This window comes from Schistocerca serialis, chromosome 4 (genome assembly GCF_023864345.2).
Source record: "Schistocerca serialis cubense isolate TAMUIC-IGC-003099 chromosome 4, iqSchSeri2.2, whole genome shotgun sequence".
Taxonomy (NCBI): Eukaryota; Metazoa; Arthropoda; class Insecta; order Orthoptera; family Acrididae; genus Schistocerca; species Schistocerca serialis.
The window spans coordinates 554,505,403-554,521,807 of NC_064641.1; the positions used below are offsets into that span (position 1 = coordinate 554,505,403).

The 16,405-nt window shown below is 39.0% G+C and overlaps 1 protein-coding gene across 1 annotated transcript in view; it reads left to right on the plus strand.

Annotated features, from left to right (window-relative positions):
- Positions 1–15,741, plus strand: part of LOC126475284 (vacuolar protein-sorting-associated protein 36) — a 46,381-nt gene extending 30,640 nt beyond the window's left edge. Inside the window, exons 6-7 of the mRNA XM_050103041.1 lie at positions 8,566–8,781; positions 15,504–15,741. Of these exons, the coding sequence (XP_049958998.1) occupies positions 8,566–8,781; positions 15,504–15,677 (390 nt within the window). The 3' untranslated portion in view covers positions 15,678–15,741. The remainder of the gene's footprint in view (positions 1–8,565; positions 8,782–15,503) is intronic.
- The last annotated feature ends 664 nt before the right edge of the window (positions 15,742–16,405 follow it).

A 16,405-nucleotide genomic window follows, 5' to 3' on the forward strand; every position in this document is an offset into this window, starting at 1 on the left:
AACATTTATCACTAATCTCATTTCTGCTGCTCCTCATTACTGTCTTTCGAACAAAGTTATGCCAACACCCTAACTTTTTACTGTAAGAAATGTACAGTAGTTGTTATTTACATGGTGTCCACCAAAGGAGTTCCTGATTTCAAAATTAAATATCTCAAAAACTAAGGTCGACAAATGAGTGCAACAAGCGGTATGTTTATTGTGAAAGCTGTAAGAATTTTATACAGAAGGTTTGAAATAGTTCAAAAATCTGCTAACAGATGCACTTTCATTGCAATACATAGTGCCCATAAATAGTGTGCTGCAGCTCAGAGTGATCAGTTCCATCATTGCAATGTGAAAGGAGCTTAGTTTACCAAAGGAAGAGGTTGAAATCATGTATTTTGTTGAACAACAGGTCATAGCGCAGTCCTATGGCAACAAAACATAGTTCTCAAATACAATTTAATGTTCCAAAAGGACCAGATGTGATTTGCAAGCTTTTTGCCAAATTCCAAAGGACAGGCAGTGTGGCTGAAGATCTAATGGGGAGTGTTGTCTCAGACAAACTGTAGTTATTCCTGAAAATGTGAGCACAGTTTTTGGAATTATTCAGCAAAATCCAAGGAAATTCATCTGCATTATTGCAGCAGAGACTGGCCTGAGACATTCCAGCATGCATAAAATGCTGGAACAGAGCTTAGACATTTCCATTCAAAATCCAAAGCCACCAGGCCGTACCTGTATAAGCTGTCTGACAGGCCTGACTTTGCGAACCAGATTCAAACAATTTGGTAATCAAGGATTTGATATTGGCTACATCTGGTTCACAGATGTGGCGTACTTACACCTGCAATGAGTCGTGAATAAACAAAACTGGCAATTTTTGGGTTCTGAAAAACCCTATGTGTGTAAAGCAAAACCACTATATTCACCCAAAGTTACTACTTGGGCTGCAGTACACAGCAGAGGCATTTTTGGCCCTTTTTTCATGCATGAAATGATTGCTAGTGAACATTGCATTGCAATTTTGGAACAATTTGTCATCACACAGCTAACATAGATGGTTCATGCAAAGTGGGGCCAGACAACATCGCGCCAAACAGATGTTTGTTTCTTGATGAATATCTTGGCAATGGAGTCATTGCATTGGATCTGGTGTGGGGATGGACTGACCTTCGTATTTGCCCGATATGACTCCTTATGACTACTTTTTGTGGGGCACATTGAAAGACACTGTCTACCGGAATCATCCCACCATCCTGAGCGAATGTGAATCAGCAATCTGTGTGGCATCAGAATCCATTTCCATTGAGATGCTACAGGATGTGATCACAAATTTCTTTGTTCATTTGCACCATACCATGAGTGATGGACATTTCAAAAAGACTGTGATGTGATTCAGAAACTGCTTGCAGAGTACGATTTTCATTATGCACGCTGATACTTGAATAGTTCCACAGTGTACACATGTTAGCAGATTTTTGAACAATTTTGAAACTTTTGTATAAAATTCTTACACCTTTTACAATAAACGTACCTTTTATTGTACTCATCTTCACTGGATGCTATGTACAAGCTAACACATTATCATAACATAGCTAGATAGTATCTCCCTCTTTGTTTTTTGTAGCAAGTTATATGTGCAATCAGTTAAAAATAAGTAATAATAGATGTACAGTGTCCTGCTATAGTGCCCAGACAGCTGATCAAAATTCAATTCCAGAAATTATATGTAATAACTTGTCATTACTTTAGAATTTCTTTGATTTACTCTCAATTCATTAGAACGTTTATTCAATTCAACAGATCCTATAATTATTCATCACTTTCATCTGGGCGTTTTATCACTGATATCATTTCACTGTATTGAACTGTAATGCCACTCATGAACCTTTCTTTAATTTTTTATGCAGTTGGTTGAACATGGTGATTCTAGGTCCTCAACTGTAGCAATTATTTGTGAAACAAATACTACTTTTAAACACCACTTGAAAACATACAGTAATTGCAATTGGTGATGTGATGTCAGTTGTTTCGAAACTTTCTTTTAATCGTGGCTTTGCTTCATTGATGTAACGATTGAACAGTACCAGATAAAAGCTGCATCCATGTTGTACACCCTGTTTAATCCAAGCACTTTGTTCTTCGTGTTCTATTCATGTTGTTTCATCCTACGTCTTTACATGTTGTTTCTTAAGTCTTGCTCCCATTATTAAGTGCAACATTAGAATTACATCTCAGGTGTCTTCCCAAAGTCAGTCTGATTGTCATCATAACACATACTAAGCTTGCTTTTCCATTATTCTGTGTTTTATTCTTGTCAGTAACTAGTATGCATGAGCTGTTTAAGCTGATTTTGTTATAAATCTAGCATTGATTTGCACTTTCCATCCTAGGGTTTGTGTGGATTATATTTTTCTGGAAGTGTAATGGTATGTCGCCAGTCTGACGTATCCTACAACCTGACTTAAATGGTTATTTGACTGCCACTTCCCCCAATAAGTGTAGAAATTCCAAAGGAATGTTATCTATACTTTCTGCCTTATTTGACTGCAAATCTTCCAAAGCTCTGTTAAACTGCTTTTAATGCTGGGTCCCCTACATCTTCTAAATTGACTCCCATTTCTTTGTCTATTATGTCATTAGACACTCCCTCTTTTTTGTAGAGGCCTTCAGAGTACTCTTTCCACCTATCTGCCTCTTTTCTGTTTTCGACAATGGAATCCTTTTTCATTCTTAATGTTAATGTTTTTGCTTTTTGTTTCACCAAAGGTTGCTTTGTCTTTTCTATATCTTGAATCTGTATGTCAAATGACCATTACTTTTTAATTTCTTCACATTTTCATGCAGCCGTTTTGTTTTAGCTTCTCCAGGAAATCAAAGAGCTGTTGCTACTCTTTGAGTTGACTGTGAATAGTGGGTTTAGTGGCTTTGTGCAGGGGAGGTAGCCATCAGGAAGAACTCAGGATGCCTCACCCATACACCTTACCAAGAGGTTTGAGATGCTAGCAGTGTGAAACTGAAACTGACTAAGTGTAACATGCTTCACCTTTTGTGGGAGGGAGGGAGGAGCTGTGTCTTGTTAGGGGAAAGATGAGCAAAAGAGTAACTATCTGTGAATCACAGATATTGTGAACATAGGCAAATAATGGGACTCGTTACAGAAATGGCAGCAAGGGCTGAGAAGGGTCACCTTGTGCTCTCAATATGTATCAAGAACAGACTGTTCTAGCACCCATTTAGGGAACAGGTGACAACCAGATACTGATTGCGGCACATCATAGTACAGATAATAGCTGTTTTTTGGGTTTAGGAATCATGCTTCACTCATTCCAGTGACTAGTAGGCAGTTAAAAAGGCAAACCTTGCTCGCTGCATATAATGAAGCTCACAGTCAGCAGCCCTATGCTCAGAACTGATCATGATACCCTGGTTCTGAGTTGAATGGAAGGTTTGGACCAGAGACTTCAAATTTAGTGTCACAAACAGGGCTCTGATGTTCTAGACGTAGACTTACATCCTAGGGTTGATAACTGTAGAGAAAATCCAATAGAGAGCAGCACGCTTCATTACAGGATCATTTAGTAATCGCGAAAGCGTTACGGAGATGATAGATAAACTCCAGTGGAAGACTCTGCAAGGGAGACACTCAGTAGCGCAGTACGGGCTTTTGTTGAAGTTTCGAGAACATACCTTCACCAAGGAGCCAAGCAGTATATTGCTCTCTCCTACGTATATCTCGCGAAGAGACCATGAGGATAAAATCAGAGAGATTAGAGCCAACACAGAGGCATACCGACGATCTTTCTTTCCATGAACAGTACGAGACTGGAATAGAAGGGAGAACCGATAGAGGTACTCAAAGTACCCTCCGCCACACACCATCAGGTGGCTTGCAGAGTATGAATTTAGATATAGATGTAGGGTCCCTCTAAATGACACAAGGGTGCTCTACAGAGAGACTGGTAGTGTGTGTGGGATGCACACAAGGTTTTTCTTTTTAACTGAAGCATGTGCTACAAAGTCTCAGAGTTTTAAGCACTCATAAAAAGCAGTGGACCTCACATAATGCTAATTACAGAAAGCTGTCTAAAATCCAAAATTGACATCAGTGGAATTTTTGGGGTAAATCTAAGTGTATATTGAAAGGATAGGTTAATGGAAAATGGAGATGGCATTTTCGTCACAGCAGACAGGAAATTCATCTCCATGTGAGTTGGTGGGAAAGACTCGGCATGAATTCCTAATTGGGTCCTTTTATCAACTGCCAAACTCACTCCTTGATGAAGAAAATCATCCAGCAGTCAATTGGGATAATTACAGCTTCAACACCGTAGGGCAGTTTTCTGGCAGAGTAGCTATTTTGAAAAAGAAATTTGTCATGCATTCCAGCAGAATGGGTCAAACTGAGGGTTGGCACACTGGACAATGGTTCAAACCTGTGTCTGGTCGTACTGATTTAGATTTTCTGTGATGTTCCTAAAACACTTCAGGCAAATCTCGGAATGGTTCATTTGAAAGGGCACAGAAAATTTCCTTTCCCATCCTTCCCTAACCTGAGTTTGTGCTCCAAATTTAATTATCTCATTTTAGATGGTATGCTACACATTAATCTCCTCCTCGTCGTCCAACTAAGGGAACAAAATGAAGAAGTAGAGCCCCCACTCTCACAGCTTCCTTGCTGTACTTTGGTAGTATTTCCTCAAGTAATGTAAGATTCCTCAACAGACACAACATTAGATGCCTTTTTCCCCCCAATGAAACTGAGGCATTTGTTAAGCCTTTTTAAAGTGTGTTTTGGCTTCAGGAAACAAGGTGTATAAGAAACTCCTTGTGAGTGTGGAATGACCCATAGTGACCAGACATCTTGTACAGTGATGTGATGTGATGAATGCCAGTCATACACATCTGAGCCAGCTGGATACATCTGCAATAGCAGAACATGCCCATAGTACAGAACACCACATTGTCTATGAGAAGACAGAGTTTTTCTCCTCTTTCATTTTTCTAGGCCGGTGTGACAGAGGTGGACTCTAAATTCCAATAAAGTACAGCCTGCACTTGCTGCCATTAGTTAACAGAGGGAGAGAAAAAAAAGAGTTTCCAATGTCAATTTCACCTCACCACAGTGGAAGATCCACCTAGCTACCAATTTTGGTTTGGCTCCTGCCCTCAGCAACACTTCACAGCCCCAGGAACGTGGCACAGTGGTGACCACTTCTGCTCGGCTTCTGATAGAGAGCTCTGATGGCATTGCCATCCTGGTGCAAAATACTCAGTCGCATGTGTGCAACTGTCAAACACCACCTCCATAACAGACAACTATCAAAGTGAGGACCCCAGCAGCTGTCAGTGGTAGACAGCCCTCGCTGCTTGGTGATTTGAACAGTTACGTTGAGGAAATATTGTGGGATTTAAAAAACATGTTCTGGCAGCATACCTGGGTGTCACATATTGTACATATCCTCCAGGAAAGCCTGAAGACTCACAAATTTTTCATCTTCAGAATTGCTTTTCTTATAGATTACCAGTCTGTATTTTACACCATCTGTACTTCAGCTACTGTTCGTTATTTTGCTGCCCAAATAGCAAAACTCATGTTATACTTTTAATGCTGCATTTCCTAATTTAATTCTCTCAGTATCACTTAATTTAATTCATCATGCATTCCAGCAAAAAGGAGTTCAAATGAGGGAACAACACTATGACACAGACACACCATTTTCACAGTATTTTTGCTACACTTTGCATGTCCTCAGGTTATACTTTACTTTTTTTGCCCTGTCTCCCTGCTTTCTGAACTACAGCTTCCTTTTTATATCTTTGACTTGTGTAATTGCAGTCTAGTTTCTCTACAAGTTATAAATAACCTTTCACTCCCTGTATTTTATCCCTGCTACATTTCCCACTTCTTGTATTTTATCCCTCTTACTGTCAGAATTTCAAAGAGTGTATTCCAGTCAATGTTGTCAAAAGCTTTCTCTAAATCTACAAATGCTACAAACAAATGTGTTCCTTTTTTTTTTTTTTTTTATTCTGTCTTCTGAGATGCATCACAGGGTCAGTATTGCTTTGCATGCTCCTATATTTCTCAGAAACCCAAACTGATTTCTCCCCAGTTCAGCTTCTACCATTCTTTTCATTCTTCTGCAAGTAAGTCATGTCAGTATTTTGCAGCACTGAATTGTGTTTTGATAATATTCACTGGCCTTCTTAAGAATAGGAACTGTGACATTCTTCTTGAAGTTAGAGCCTTTCTCTCCTACAGACCAGGTGAAATGGTTCTGTCATACATAGTATGTTCAGCCAAGGATCTCAGTAATCGTGAGGGCACATTACATACTCAAATTTCCTTATTTCCACTTAGATATTTCACTGCTGTCAATTTCTTCATGCAGTACCATATCTCCCCTTTCATGTTCATTTATTTGCTCTTCTCTTTCCTCTGTGCAGCCCTTATTTACTCCTTCCACCTTGGGTTAGTACTGCTACCTTAGCTCATAATATTTGTACTGGTGATTTTCTATTCTCTAAAAGTTTCCCTACTATTCATGTGGGTGGCATCTATCTTCCTCATAGTTTTGAGTATGCGCACTTGCACTTGTTTACAAGCAAATGGTAGGGAGTGAAGTAAGTAAATGCTAGTCATGTGGTCACATCAGCATGGGAATAGTACCAACTGTGAAATAGTGTAGGGTCAGTTTTGATAGTGATGCCATCTAATAAATCATGTAAGTGGGTCGCGTAACAAACCATTCAAAGTAATTTTAGCTAAATAATTTAGCATGGCATCTCAAAATTTTGTCGGTACTTCTTGTTTTAAATGGGAGTATGCTTCAGCAGCTTCTTATTTCTCCTTTGAAATTTTGCACTTTCCAGCACTCATTTTTTCCAATGTGTGCAGGAAGCCAATTAATTTAACAGGCCAAATACAAATACAGAGTGTGATCATCTCAAAATGTTAGTTGTTAACTGTCGAAGTATTCAAAATAAAGTCCCAGAGCTCACATCTCTCACAGGAAGTTGTCACCCCACACCATACTACTAACTGTGAGTTGGTTGAAACCTAAAATAGGATACTGGTAATTTTTTGTCATCATGTGGAGTGTGTATCGGAAAGATAGATTGTAGGAGTAGTAGTATTAATATCGACAAGCATAAACTTTGGGTCTAATGAGTCCCAAAATGTATCATTTTGCGAACTAATATGGACAAAAATAACTTCCATCGATGGACTTAGATTAAACAGTGGAGCATTCTGAGATAGCCTAAACCAGGTTTAATGACTCACTAGTTTTGAGTATGAGCACTCGCGCTTGCTTGCAAGCAGATGGTAGGGAGTGAAGTTAGTAAATGCTAGTCATGTGGTCGCAACAGCATGGGAGTAGCACCAACTGTGAAATAGAGTAGGGTCAGTTTTGACAGTGATGCCATATAATAAATCATGTAAGTGTGTTGTGTAACAAACTATTCAACGTAATTTTAGCTAAATAATTTAGCATGGCATCTCAAAATTTTGTCTGTACTTCTTGTTTTAAATGGGAGTATCTCAGTTCACAGTTTTCAAATCAAAATCTCACTTTATCTTTATGGCACAATAGGGGAATTTATGTGCAGTATTTTCCAAGCTTTCACTGAAGCTCTGATCATTATGTTGCAATCTTAGGTCTCTCTCTGTCTGTTTTCTTGATATATTTTCAGCAGTTGAAAACAAACTAGAGTTAACTTCATTACGGGACATATTTATGGTAGTTCAACTATCTGGAATTTATTGAGCTACAAAAGCTCAGTTTCAGGTTTACACTCTTACATGTACAGTGATTGAGTGAGAAGTTAACATCACCACTTAATCTGTAGGTTATTTACAGTCTTAAATTTTTAAGTTGTGTACAGTTTATCTTAGATTTAAAACCCTCATTTCTTTTATTCTGCTGCTGTTCAAACTTGGAGATACTGTTACATTTTCTTCAATACAATATTAACAAACCACATGACACTTGAAAATTCAAAACCATTTCATTTAAAGAAAACCAGAAAATGGTGTCAAAATCACCATACATGGCTTTCCTTGGAGCACAAGATGAATTTCTCTCTGTGGAACTATTTAATTACTAATAAAGTTTTGTATAATTTTTCTTGAGTGTAAGGTAGATCAGTTGACGGGTTTGCTATTAACTGCTGAATTTCTTTCCAAGAAATAGAGAGATAAAGAGGAAGTGAAGATGTGACACTCAGCATATGGGCAGCTAGGGAAAAAGTGAAGATCATAGATCCAAGAATCATTTTTACATTTTGTGCACTAGTATGAAAACAGTGAAGCAAAGTGTTATCAAGAATAGATACAGCAATTTGTTTTAATTGCTAAATCACTTTGACTATTGAAGAGGTCGAAAAGAAATTTGTGCAGTGCCCTACTCGCTGTGATTAGTTTGCATTCACATGAAAATGAATTAGATGGAGTACTGCTTTAATGTTTGTTGCCCTAGTTTAATCTGGTTCTTAGGTATGATTTAGGGTATCAAATTATTTGTAACCACAATGTACTATTGTGTCTTCATTACTGTGTTAATTATTTTGTTGTAGGAAGTTGGAGGGATGATGTCACTAGCAGATGTATACTGCCGAGTAAATCGTGCTAGAGGCCTAGAGCTTTTGTCTCCTGAAGATCTCATGCATGCGTGCAATATGTTGGAAAAATTAAATCTACCGATCAGACTGCGCACATTTGACAGTGGTGTAAAAGTGTTGCAGCTTCAGTCACATAATGATGAAAGTGTTGTTGAGAGGACTCTCAGTGAGGTTTGTGTCACATTTCAACTATGTTTCTATTGAAATTATCAGTACAGATGTACGTATTGCACTGTTAAGTACTGCATGTGATTTATCCACTTGCAAAGCCTGTTGTGTCACCTTTATTCTTAAAAACAATGAAAGAAAGAAACGACTGTCATGTTAAGCTCATAATGATGTGCATACTGAAAGTGTAGGAAGTGTCCAGATTCCATTTCCTTCGCACGAATACACTGGAGCTGCTGCAGAACATATCATGGTCCTTGCTAGAAGTGAGGTACACAACTTGCTATGTCATGCAGTAATAAAACAGTTTAAAGGAGTGATTTTTATAAAATTTGTTTTGCTCAAGATTTATGAACATTTTGTTTAAACTCTATATTTTCATTGCATATGCAGAAATTCAGTGGCAGTTGGTAGAATTCTTGTCTTGAACTTGGCAGTCTAGTTCCATGTTGTTGCATCAGTGATGGGAAGAACTGAGAACTCCAGTGAATCAAGAATTCTTTTGTTGAGAAGCAAACTGATACAATTAAACATCTGAGAGTTGAGATATTTTAGAAGTACAGCCTAGCTGCCAGATACACTGTATGACTCAGCCACACTGCTGGGTATTCTTGTAAGGTTCTCAGTTCTTGGGCTTATTTTTAGCATGCTTGTGTCATCAGCAGTTGTTTTAAAAATAATTTAATCCTCTATATTTTTGTAATAGTTTCTGGAATTGATAGAAAAAACGTAGCAAAATTATCTGGATTGTATTAATGCAAATAAAGATATGTATGACACACTATTGCCAGCCGGGGTGGCCGAGCAATTCTAGGCGCTACAGTCTGGAACCGCGCGACCGCTGTGGTCGCAGGTTCGAATCCTGCCTCAGGCATGGGTGTGTGTGTGATGTCAGGTTAGTTAGGTTTAAGTAGTTCTACATTCTAGGGGACTGATGACTCAGAAGTTAAGTCCAATAGTGCTCAGAGCCATTTGAACCATTTGACACAATATTTTTGATTTAAATTCATCTTTCAGTGCAATGTGTTTTGTATAACAAGTGAAAGTAATTGCCTGAATTCAAGCAGTAAGAGGCAGCTGGAAACAAGTATACATCAAAGAATGTTTACAAGAATGAACAACTACTTTTTTTCATTCTGGTCAAAAGTGCTGCAGTGTGAAGTGGAAACTTGTTATCAGAAGCGGTGTTCCATATACTCAGCATCAATTCTTGAGATCACATTGGAATTGAGAACTAAGTTTTCTGATTTTCTAGTGTTATACTGCATTTATATGCAGATTATCCCTTAACAATGTTGATTTGTAGGAAAGTTCTGGTAGAATATAAATAGTTTGTGAGTAAGGGAGACCACTCACTGAAAAGAAGCAGTGAGCTGTTGACAAGCACACACAAAAAGAAAGAAAAAAAACCCTTGATAACTTTTGAAGTAATACCTTTTTTGGGTGCGCCTACACACACACACACACACACACACACACACACACACACACACACACACACACGGCCCTACATAGCACCAGCTGGACACGCAGTGCCAGTGCTGCATTTCGTCGGGTGGTGATTGTGTTGGGTTAGGTAGGTAGAGAGGCAGAGGCAGGGAGAGGGATTGGGGTGGGTGACTAGCAACTTAGATGGAAGCATGATAGGACCGGGAGGGGGAAACTGTTGGATGGCAAGTATGGGGGAAGTGAATGACTAGAGGTTGAGGCCAGGTCATGCTGGTAATGGGAGTGGAGGATGTGTTTTAAGGATAACTCCCACCTGCATGGTTCAACTGATGATAAAGGGAACGATCCAAATGGCCTGAGTTGTGAAGCAGTAATTGAAATTGAGTATGTTATGCTCAGCTTCTTGTTGTACCACCGGGTGACCAACTGTGTTCTTGGCAACAGTTTGTGACCAACTGTGTTATTGGCAACAGTTTGTGACCAACTGTGTTCTTGGCAACAGTTTGTGACCAACTGTGTTATTGGCAACAGTTTGTGACCAACTGTGTTCTTGGCAACAGTTTTGCAGTGGCCATTCATCCTGATGGAATGCTGGTTGGTAGTCACACTGGGTGGGTGGGTGGATTTAGTAGGTGTTGCAACTGGGTCTTCAACAGGGATATGACCCCTGGAGTGTGGGTGGTACCAGGATGGACTGGGATGTTGTGGAGGTTGCGTGGGTGACAGAACATCTTTAGGAGGGGTGGGAAGGATCCTTGGTAGGATGTCCCTCATTTGTGGGCCTGATGATAGATAATTGAAATCCTGACAAAGGATGTGGTTCAGTTCCAGTTCAGGGTGATATTGGGCAAAAGGCGGTGGGGGGGGAGTGCTCCTTTGTAGCTGATTCTTTTCTTGAGGGTGGTGGAAGGACTGGGGGTATGTGAGGATGTGGCATGGGAAATCTGTGTGTTGGACTAGATTTAGGGTGTAGTGCCTTTCTATCAAGGCCATTGTAGGACTCGGCATACTGAGCAAGAGAGTTCTCACGTCACTGCAGATACATTGTCTACACATGGCCCAGCTGTAGGGGAGGGATTTTTTGATGTGGAAGGGGATAGAACCTATTGAAATGCGGGTGCTGGTGGCTAGTGAATTTAATGTAGACAGAGATGTGGATGGAGCCATCAGAGAGGTGGAAGTCGATGTCCAGGAAGGTGACCTCCTATGAAAGCAGGCCTGACACATACCAAATCTGCTGCAAACACTGCAAAGCATTTTATGTCAGTATGACAACCAACCAAATGTCCGCCAGGGTGAATGGCCACCGCCAAACTGTTGCCAAAAACAAAGTTGATCAACCATTGGCACAATGTACACCTAAGCATAATGTGCTAAATTTCAGTGACTGCTTCACAACCTGTGCCATCTGGAACTTTGTCTGACCACCACATTCTCTGAACTATGCAGATGCGATCTCGTGCCATTTTGATGTGTGCAAGTAGAGTAAGTAACAAAAAGTTAAGTAATTTTTACTTTTTGGAAGAACATTTAAAGATTCCAGGTGAAAAGACAAAATGTGTGGTTAACTATAGTTTGAGAGTATGTCAAAGAAAGGTCCATAATACATTGTTTCGATGCTGTACCACAGGCTGACAAACACAGATATGGTATACTTTTATTCTGTCAAGTCCATTTCCGATGACTAAAACAAAAATAAAATGGATAATGGAATGTGTTGCTTGTTTTGCCAAAAAATGCATTGCCTCAGTCCACAAAATAAGATTTTTATTAAAGATACATACAGCTGCAAAATTAGTTATGCACCTTAAACTATTGTAAATTTGGTGTGTCCAGTAGGTCTTTATTCTATAACTTGACAGTGAAAATTTATATTATTTTGAAATTTTCTGGTAAGATGAAAGCTACATTTTATGCTCTTCTGAAAAAGCAACACCTTATCATTTCATCTTAAAAACTGACAGCTTTTTATGGTTCCTGAATCTTTCACTTATTTGGATATGAGTTCTGCCAGTGGACCGTTCATTGTAACAGTATGTCTTGCAGTCACTGAATTTTTGTAAATACACATTACAATATGTACAGTACATGATGATATAATCCTTTTATTTTTAACAAAGGAAAATTCTTTTGGAAAAACTAATAATAATTCTGAAAGCTAGGATAGTGTATTTATGAGGACATGCTGAAAAGTAATGCCTCCAAATTTTTTACATGAAAACTCTGAAAGCTTTTTAAATAAAACAAATGCTGTTAACATTCTGCATCTTTATTCTTCATGTCTAAATATTTGCAGCCCTAGAGAGCTCCAAGTTGTAACATGTAACTTGGTCGTCTATAATGTAACCAAGTTGCTGCATGAGACAGCATGCTGAAATTGAGTTTCACATTCAAGAAGTTCGTTCACACATGGAGCACCCTGGCCTTCAGCATGACAATGCCAGACCATACATGAGCACTGTGACATCTGCAACAATTCAGTACCTTACATTCACCGTCAGCCATTATCCTCCATATAGTCCTGACTTAGTACTACCTGATGTTATCTGTTTTCAAAGCTTAAATAACACTTTTGAAGACTTAACTTTCATAGTGATGAAGCGGTGCAAGCTGAGATGAGGTTGTGACTCTGTCAACAAAGTCAGACATTCTACAGTGACGGTATCAACAAATAGGTCTCTCATTGGGAGAAATTTGTTTGTCACTGGGTGACCATGTTGAGGAATAAGTATGTAGAAATGATGAATAAAGATGTAGACAAATAAAATTCTCTTGAGCTTCCAGCTACAACAAATGGTTTAAAATACATGAGCTTTTGGCTGAGTACTCCTCAGCCATTATCAAGTGGTCTTTTTGGTTGCTGTGACCGTCCTTATATAGTCACATTGCCTTCTGTGACATCACTAATGCTCACTCCAGTGTTTTTATTGCACACTCACTGTGCCTGCTTCAACCTTCCAATGGCCGGGTCCCACACCGTGCTTAGCTGCGTGCCCCCATCTTTACTGAACATGTTGTCACAAATCTTTATTCAGTTGCTTCTTTTATTATACAATCCCAGAAACTATTAGTCCTTGTAATAACAGATTCCTTATTGAATGCAAATACTTTGTCTGTTTTCTAGAGCATGCTCTGCTACCACTGATTCCTTGGATTATCGAACATGAAAGCATCTCTTGTGTTCTACAGGGCACTGTTCAATAGTATACATAGCTTCTCCTACATAATGGTATTTTATATTCTCCTAGTATTCTGAGGCCTACGTCATCTTTCACAGGCCTCATGAGTTGCTAAATTTCTGATAAAGCCCTGAAGAACAAATCAGTTTTATGCCTCTTTAGGAGTAGCTAATTTTTCCTGTTAGTGAGCCACAGATTGCCAGAAACCCAAGCTTCTTCAAGTCCTCCGTGGGGTCCTTCCGTTTGCCTGTTTCCAGAAAGATGGCTTTTTGAAATCTGGCAGTTGTTGTAACCATTTTCCTTTAATACTTTCCATAAGTGGCCTAGTTCCTTAGACAGGAATTCTGCATCTGGGACAGCTTCTGCTTGACGCACCAAGGTGCATGTTTTTACCATGGATAATGATAACTTTTTGCGTGCGTGTGTCAGTCTGTGTGGGTGGGGTTCTGGTAAACACCCATTTTCCTTAAGGCAGATGAGGATGTCTAGGAATGGCAAGGCACCATCTGTCTTTACCTCCAAAGTGAACTTGATGTAGTCATGGATACTGTTGATGTGATGCAATAATCATCCCGCTTTTCATGATCCTGAGACCAGACAATGAACATGTCATCAAACTAATGATAAAAACAACTAGGCTTTGCAAGAGCCGTGTCCAGGGCAATGTCCTCAAAGTACTTCATAAGCAGGTTGGCTATAACTGGAGCTCATTGGTTCCCCATTGAGATGCCATCTGTCTGGTTAAAATATTCTCCATCGTACAAAAAAAAAAATTACAGTGACATCAGAGTGTGCTTAAATAATCCTCAACAATGTAGTCAAACTTCATGAAGCTCATGATGGAGGTAGAGACAGATGGTGCCTTGCCGTTCCTTGATGTCCTTATCTGCCATAAGGAAAATTGTGCCTCAGCAACAGTGTTTACCAGGCCCCCATCCACACGGACCGATATCTGCACACTAAACGCTATCACCATCTGTTGCAAAAATGTTTGGTTCTGAGGGCTTTGGTGCATCAAGCAGAAGCCATCTCAGATGCTGAAAACCTTCTGAAAGAAGTGAGCCACTTACAGAAAATATGAAAGGAAAACTGCTAAAACACCCTCCAGATTTCACAAGCCAGCTTTCCGGAAACATGTAAGGAAGAGGACACCGAGGAGGAGGAGGAGGAGGAGTTGGCATTTTGTGGCTTGGAAACAGGGAAGGTTGGCCAGCTCCTAAAGAGGCATAAAATCAATTTGGTCCTCAGAGATACATAAAAAATTCAGCAAATCATGAGGCCTATGAAAGATGATGTAAGCCTCACATCATCAGGAGTGTATAAAATACTGTGCGAGTGTGGACAGCTTTATATCAGGCAGGCTATGCGAACTATTGAACTGCACTATGTAGAACATGATAGATGCTTTCACCTTTCACAGCCTGAGAAATCTCTGGTAGCAGAAAACACACAGTATCGCATTCAATGAGAGATCTGTTATTATGTGGACTAGTAGTTTCTGGGATAGCATAGTAAAAGAAGCAACTGAGATACAGATTTTTTACAACACCCCCAATAAAGGCAGTGGCCTGCAGTTAAGCACAGTTTGGGATGCGGCTATCAGAAGGTTGAAGCAGGCATGGGGGGCATGCAAAGAAAACATTACATTATATGGCACTGGAGCAAGCACTAGTGATCTCACAGAAGGCAGAGCAATTATATAAGTATGGTAGCTGAAACTAAAGGACAGTCACCACTTGACAATGGCCAAGGTGTACTCAGCTGAAAGCTCAGGGATTTTAAACTATTTGATGCAGCTGTAAGCTCCAGAATTTTATCAGTACACACTGCTGCAAAATCGTGCAAAGACATAGAACATTCATAACGTTTGTTTTATTTAAAAAGCTTTAAAGATTTTCACATAATAAATTGGTGGCATTACTTTTCAGCATACCCTCATACTTTAATATTTGTCTCTTGGCAGTACTGATACTTCTCCTGAAGATACATGATGGCCATTGACTGTGTCATAACGTTATAATTTTATGCTATTTTTTTATTTGTGTGTATTGCTGTTGCAATATGGAAATAATGTACTGTTGCTATTTTTCATTACAGTTGGAAGCTCAAGGTTCTCTTACATCAGAAGAATTAGCTCAAACATTGGGAATATCTGTCTTGTTAGCTAGGGAGCGACTGCTCACCACTGAGAAATATGGGAAAGCATGTAGAGATGAGAGCATAGAAGGCCTGCGGTTTTACCCAAACCTTTTCCTTCAGCGTGATACATAATCCAATTATGTAATTTTGGAACTGGAAGTTGCTGTTCAATAAAGTTTTTTGTTTATTATTGTTATTTCTTGAAGTCTCAGAAATTGTGCTGTGTATTCCTCTCATAGTTGTTCTCATCTACCAGCAATAACATAATAAGGCAAGAATTATATTGTGGACTTTTCCACGATTTTGAAAATGTTGCAATTTCAAACATATTGTATATTATGACTTGATGTGGATAAGAGATATACATAATAGGAATTTTATACAGGTAAAGTAATTCAGGCTGTGCTATTTATACCTTAAAGAAAGAAAGAAAGAAAAATTACAACTCTCAAGTGAGAAACTTTTATGTAAATCACATTGATGATTCAGAATTTTGAAAATTAAACAGTAGGACATACTTTACTTTCAATTTATGAAATATTGAAACAGTATTTGTTATTAGACAAACTGTGTGACCAAAACTCAAAAATCTGTCTTGTTACTAATGCCAATACCTTTTGCTTCTATTACATTAAGTTATCTCTTCAGAGACGAGTTGTCACTCATTTCTACTAGACTTCAGAGAGAATTAATTTCTATTCTTTTTGGTGCACTGTAAATAGTATTTTAAGACATTTATTATGCTCCAGGTCAGGGCTTTGAGCAAATAAATCTTCCAAATCCACCTAATTTTTTTCAGCCCATGACTCAATGGTCTCTGCTTTGTGGAGAGAAGCATTATATTGGTAACATAAAATGTC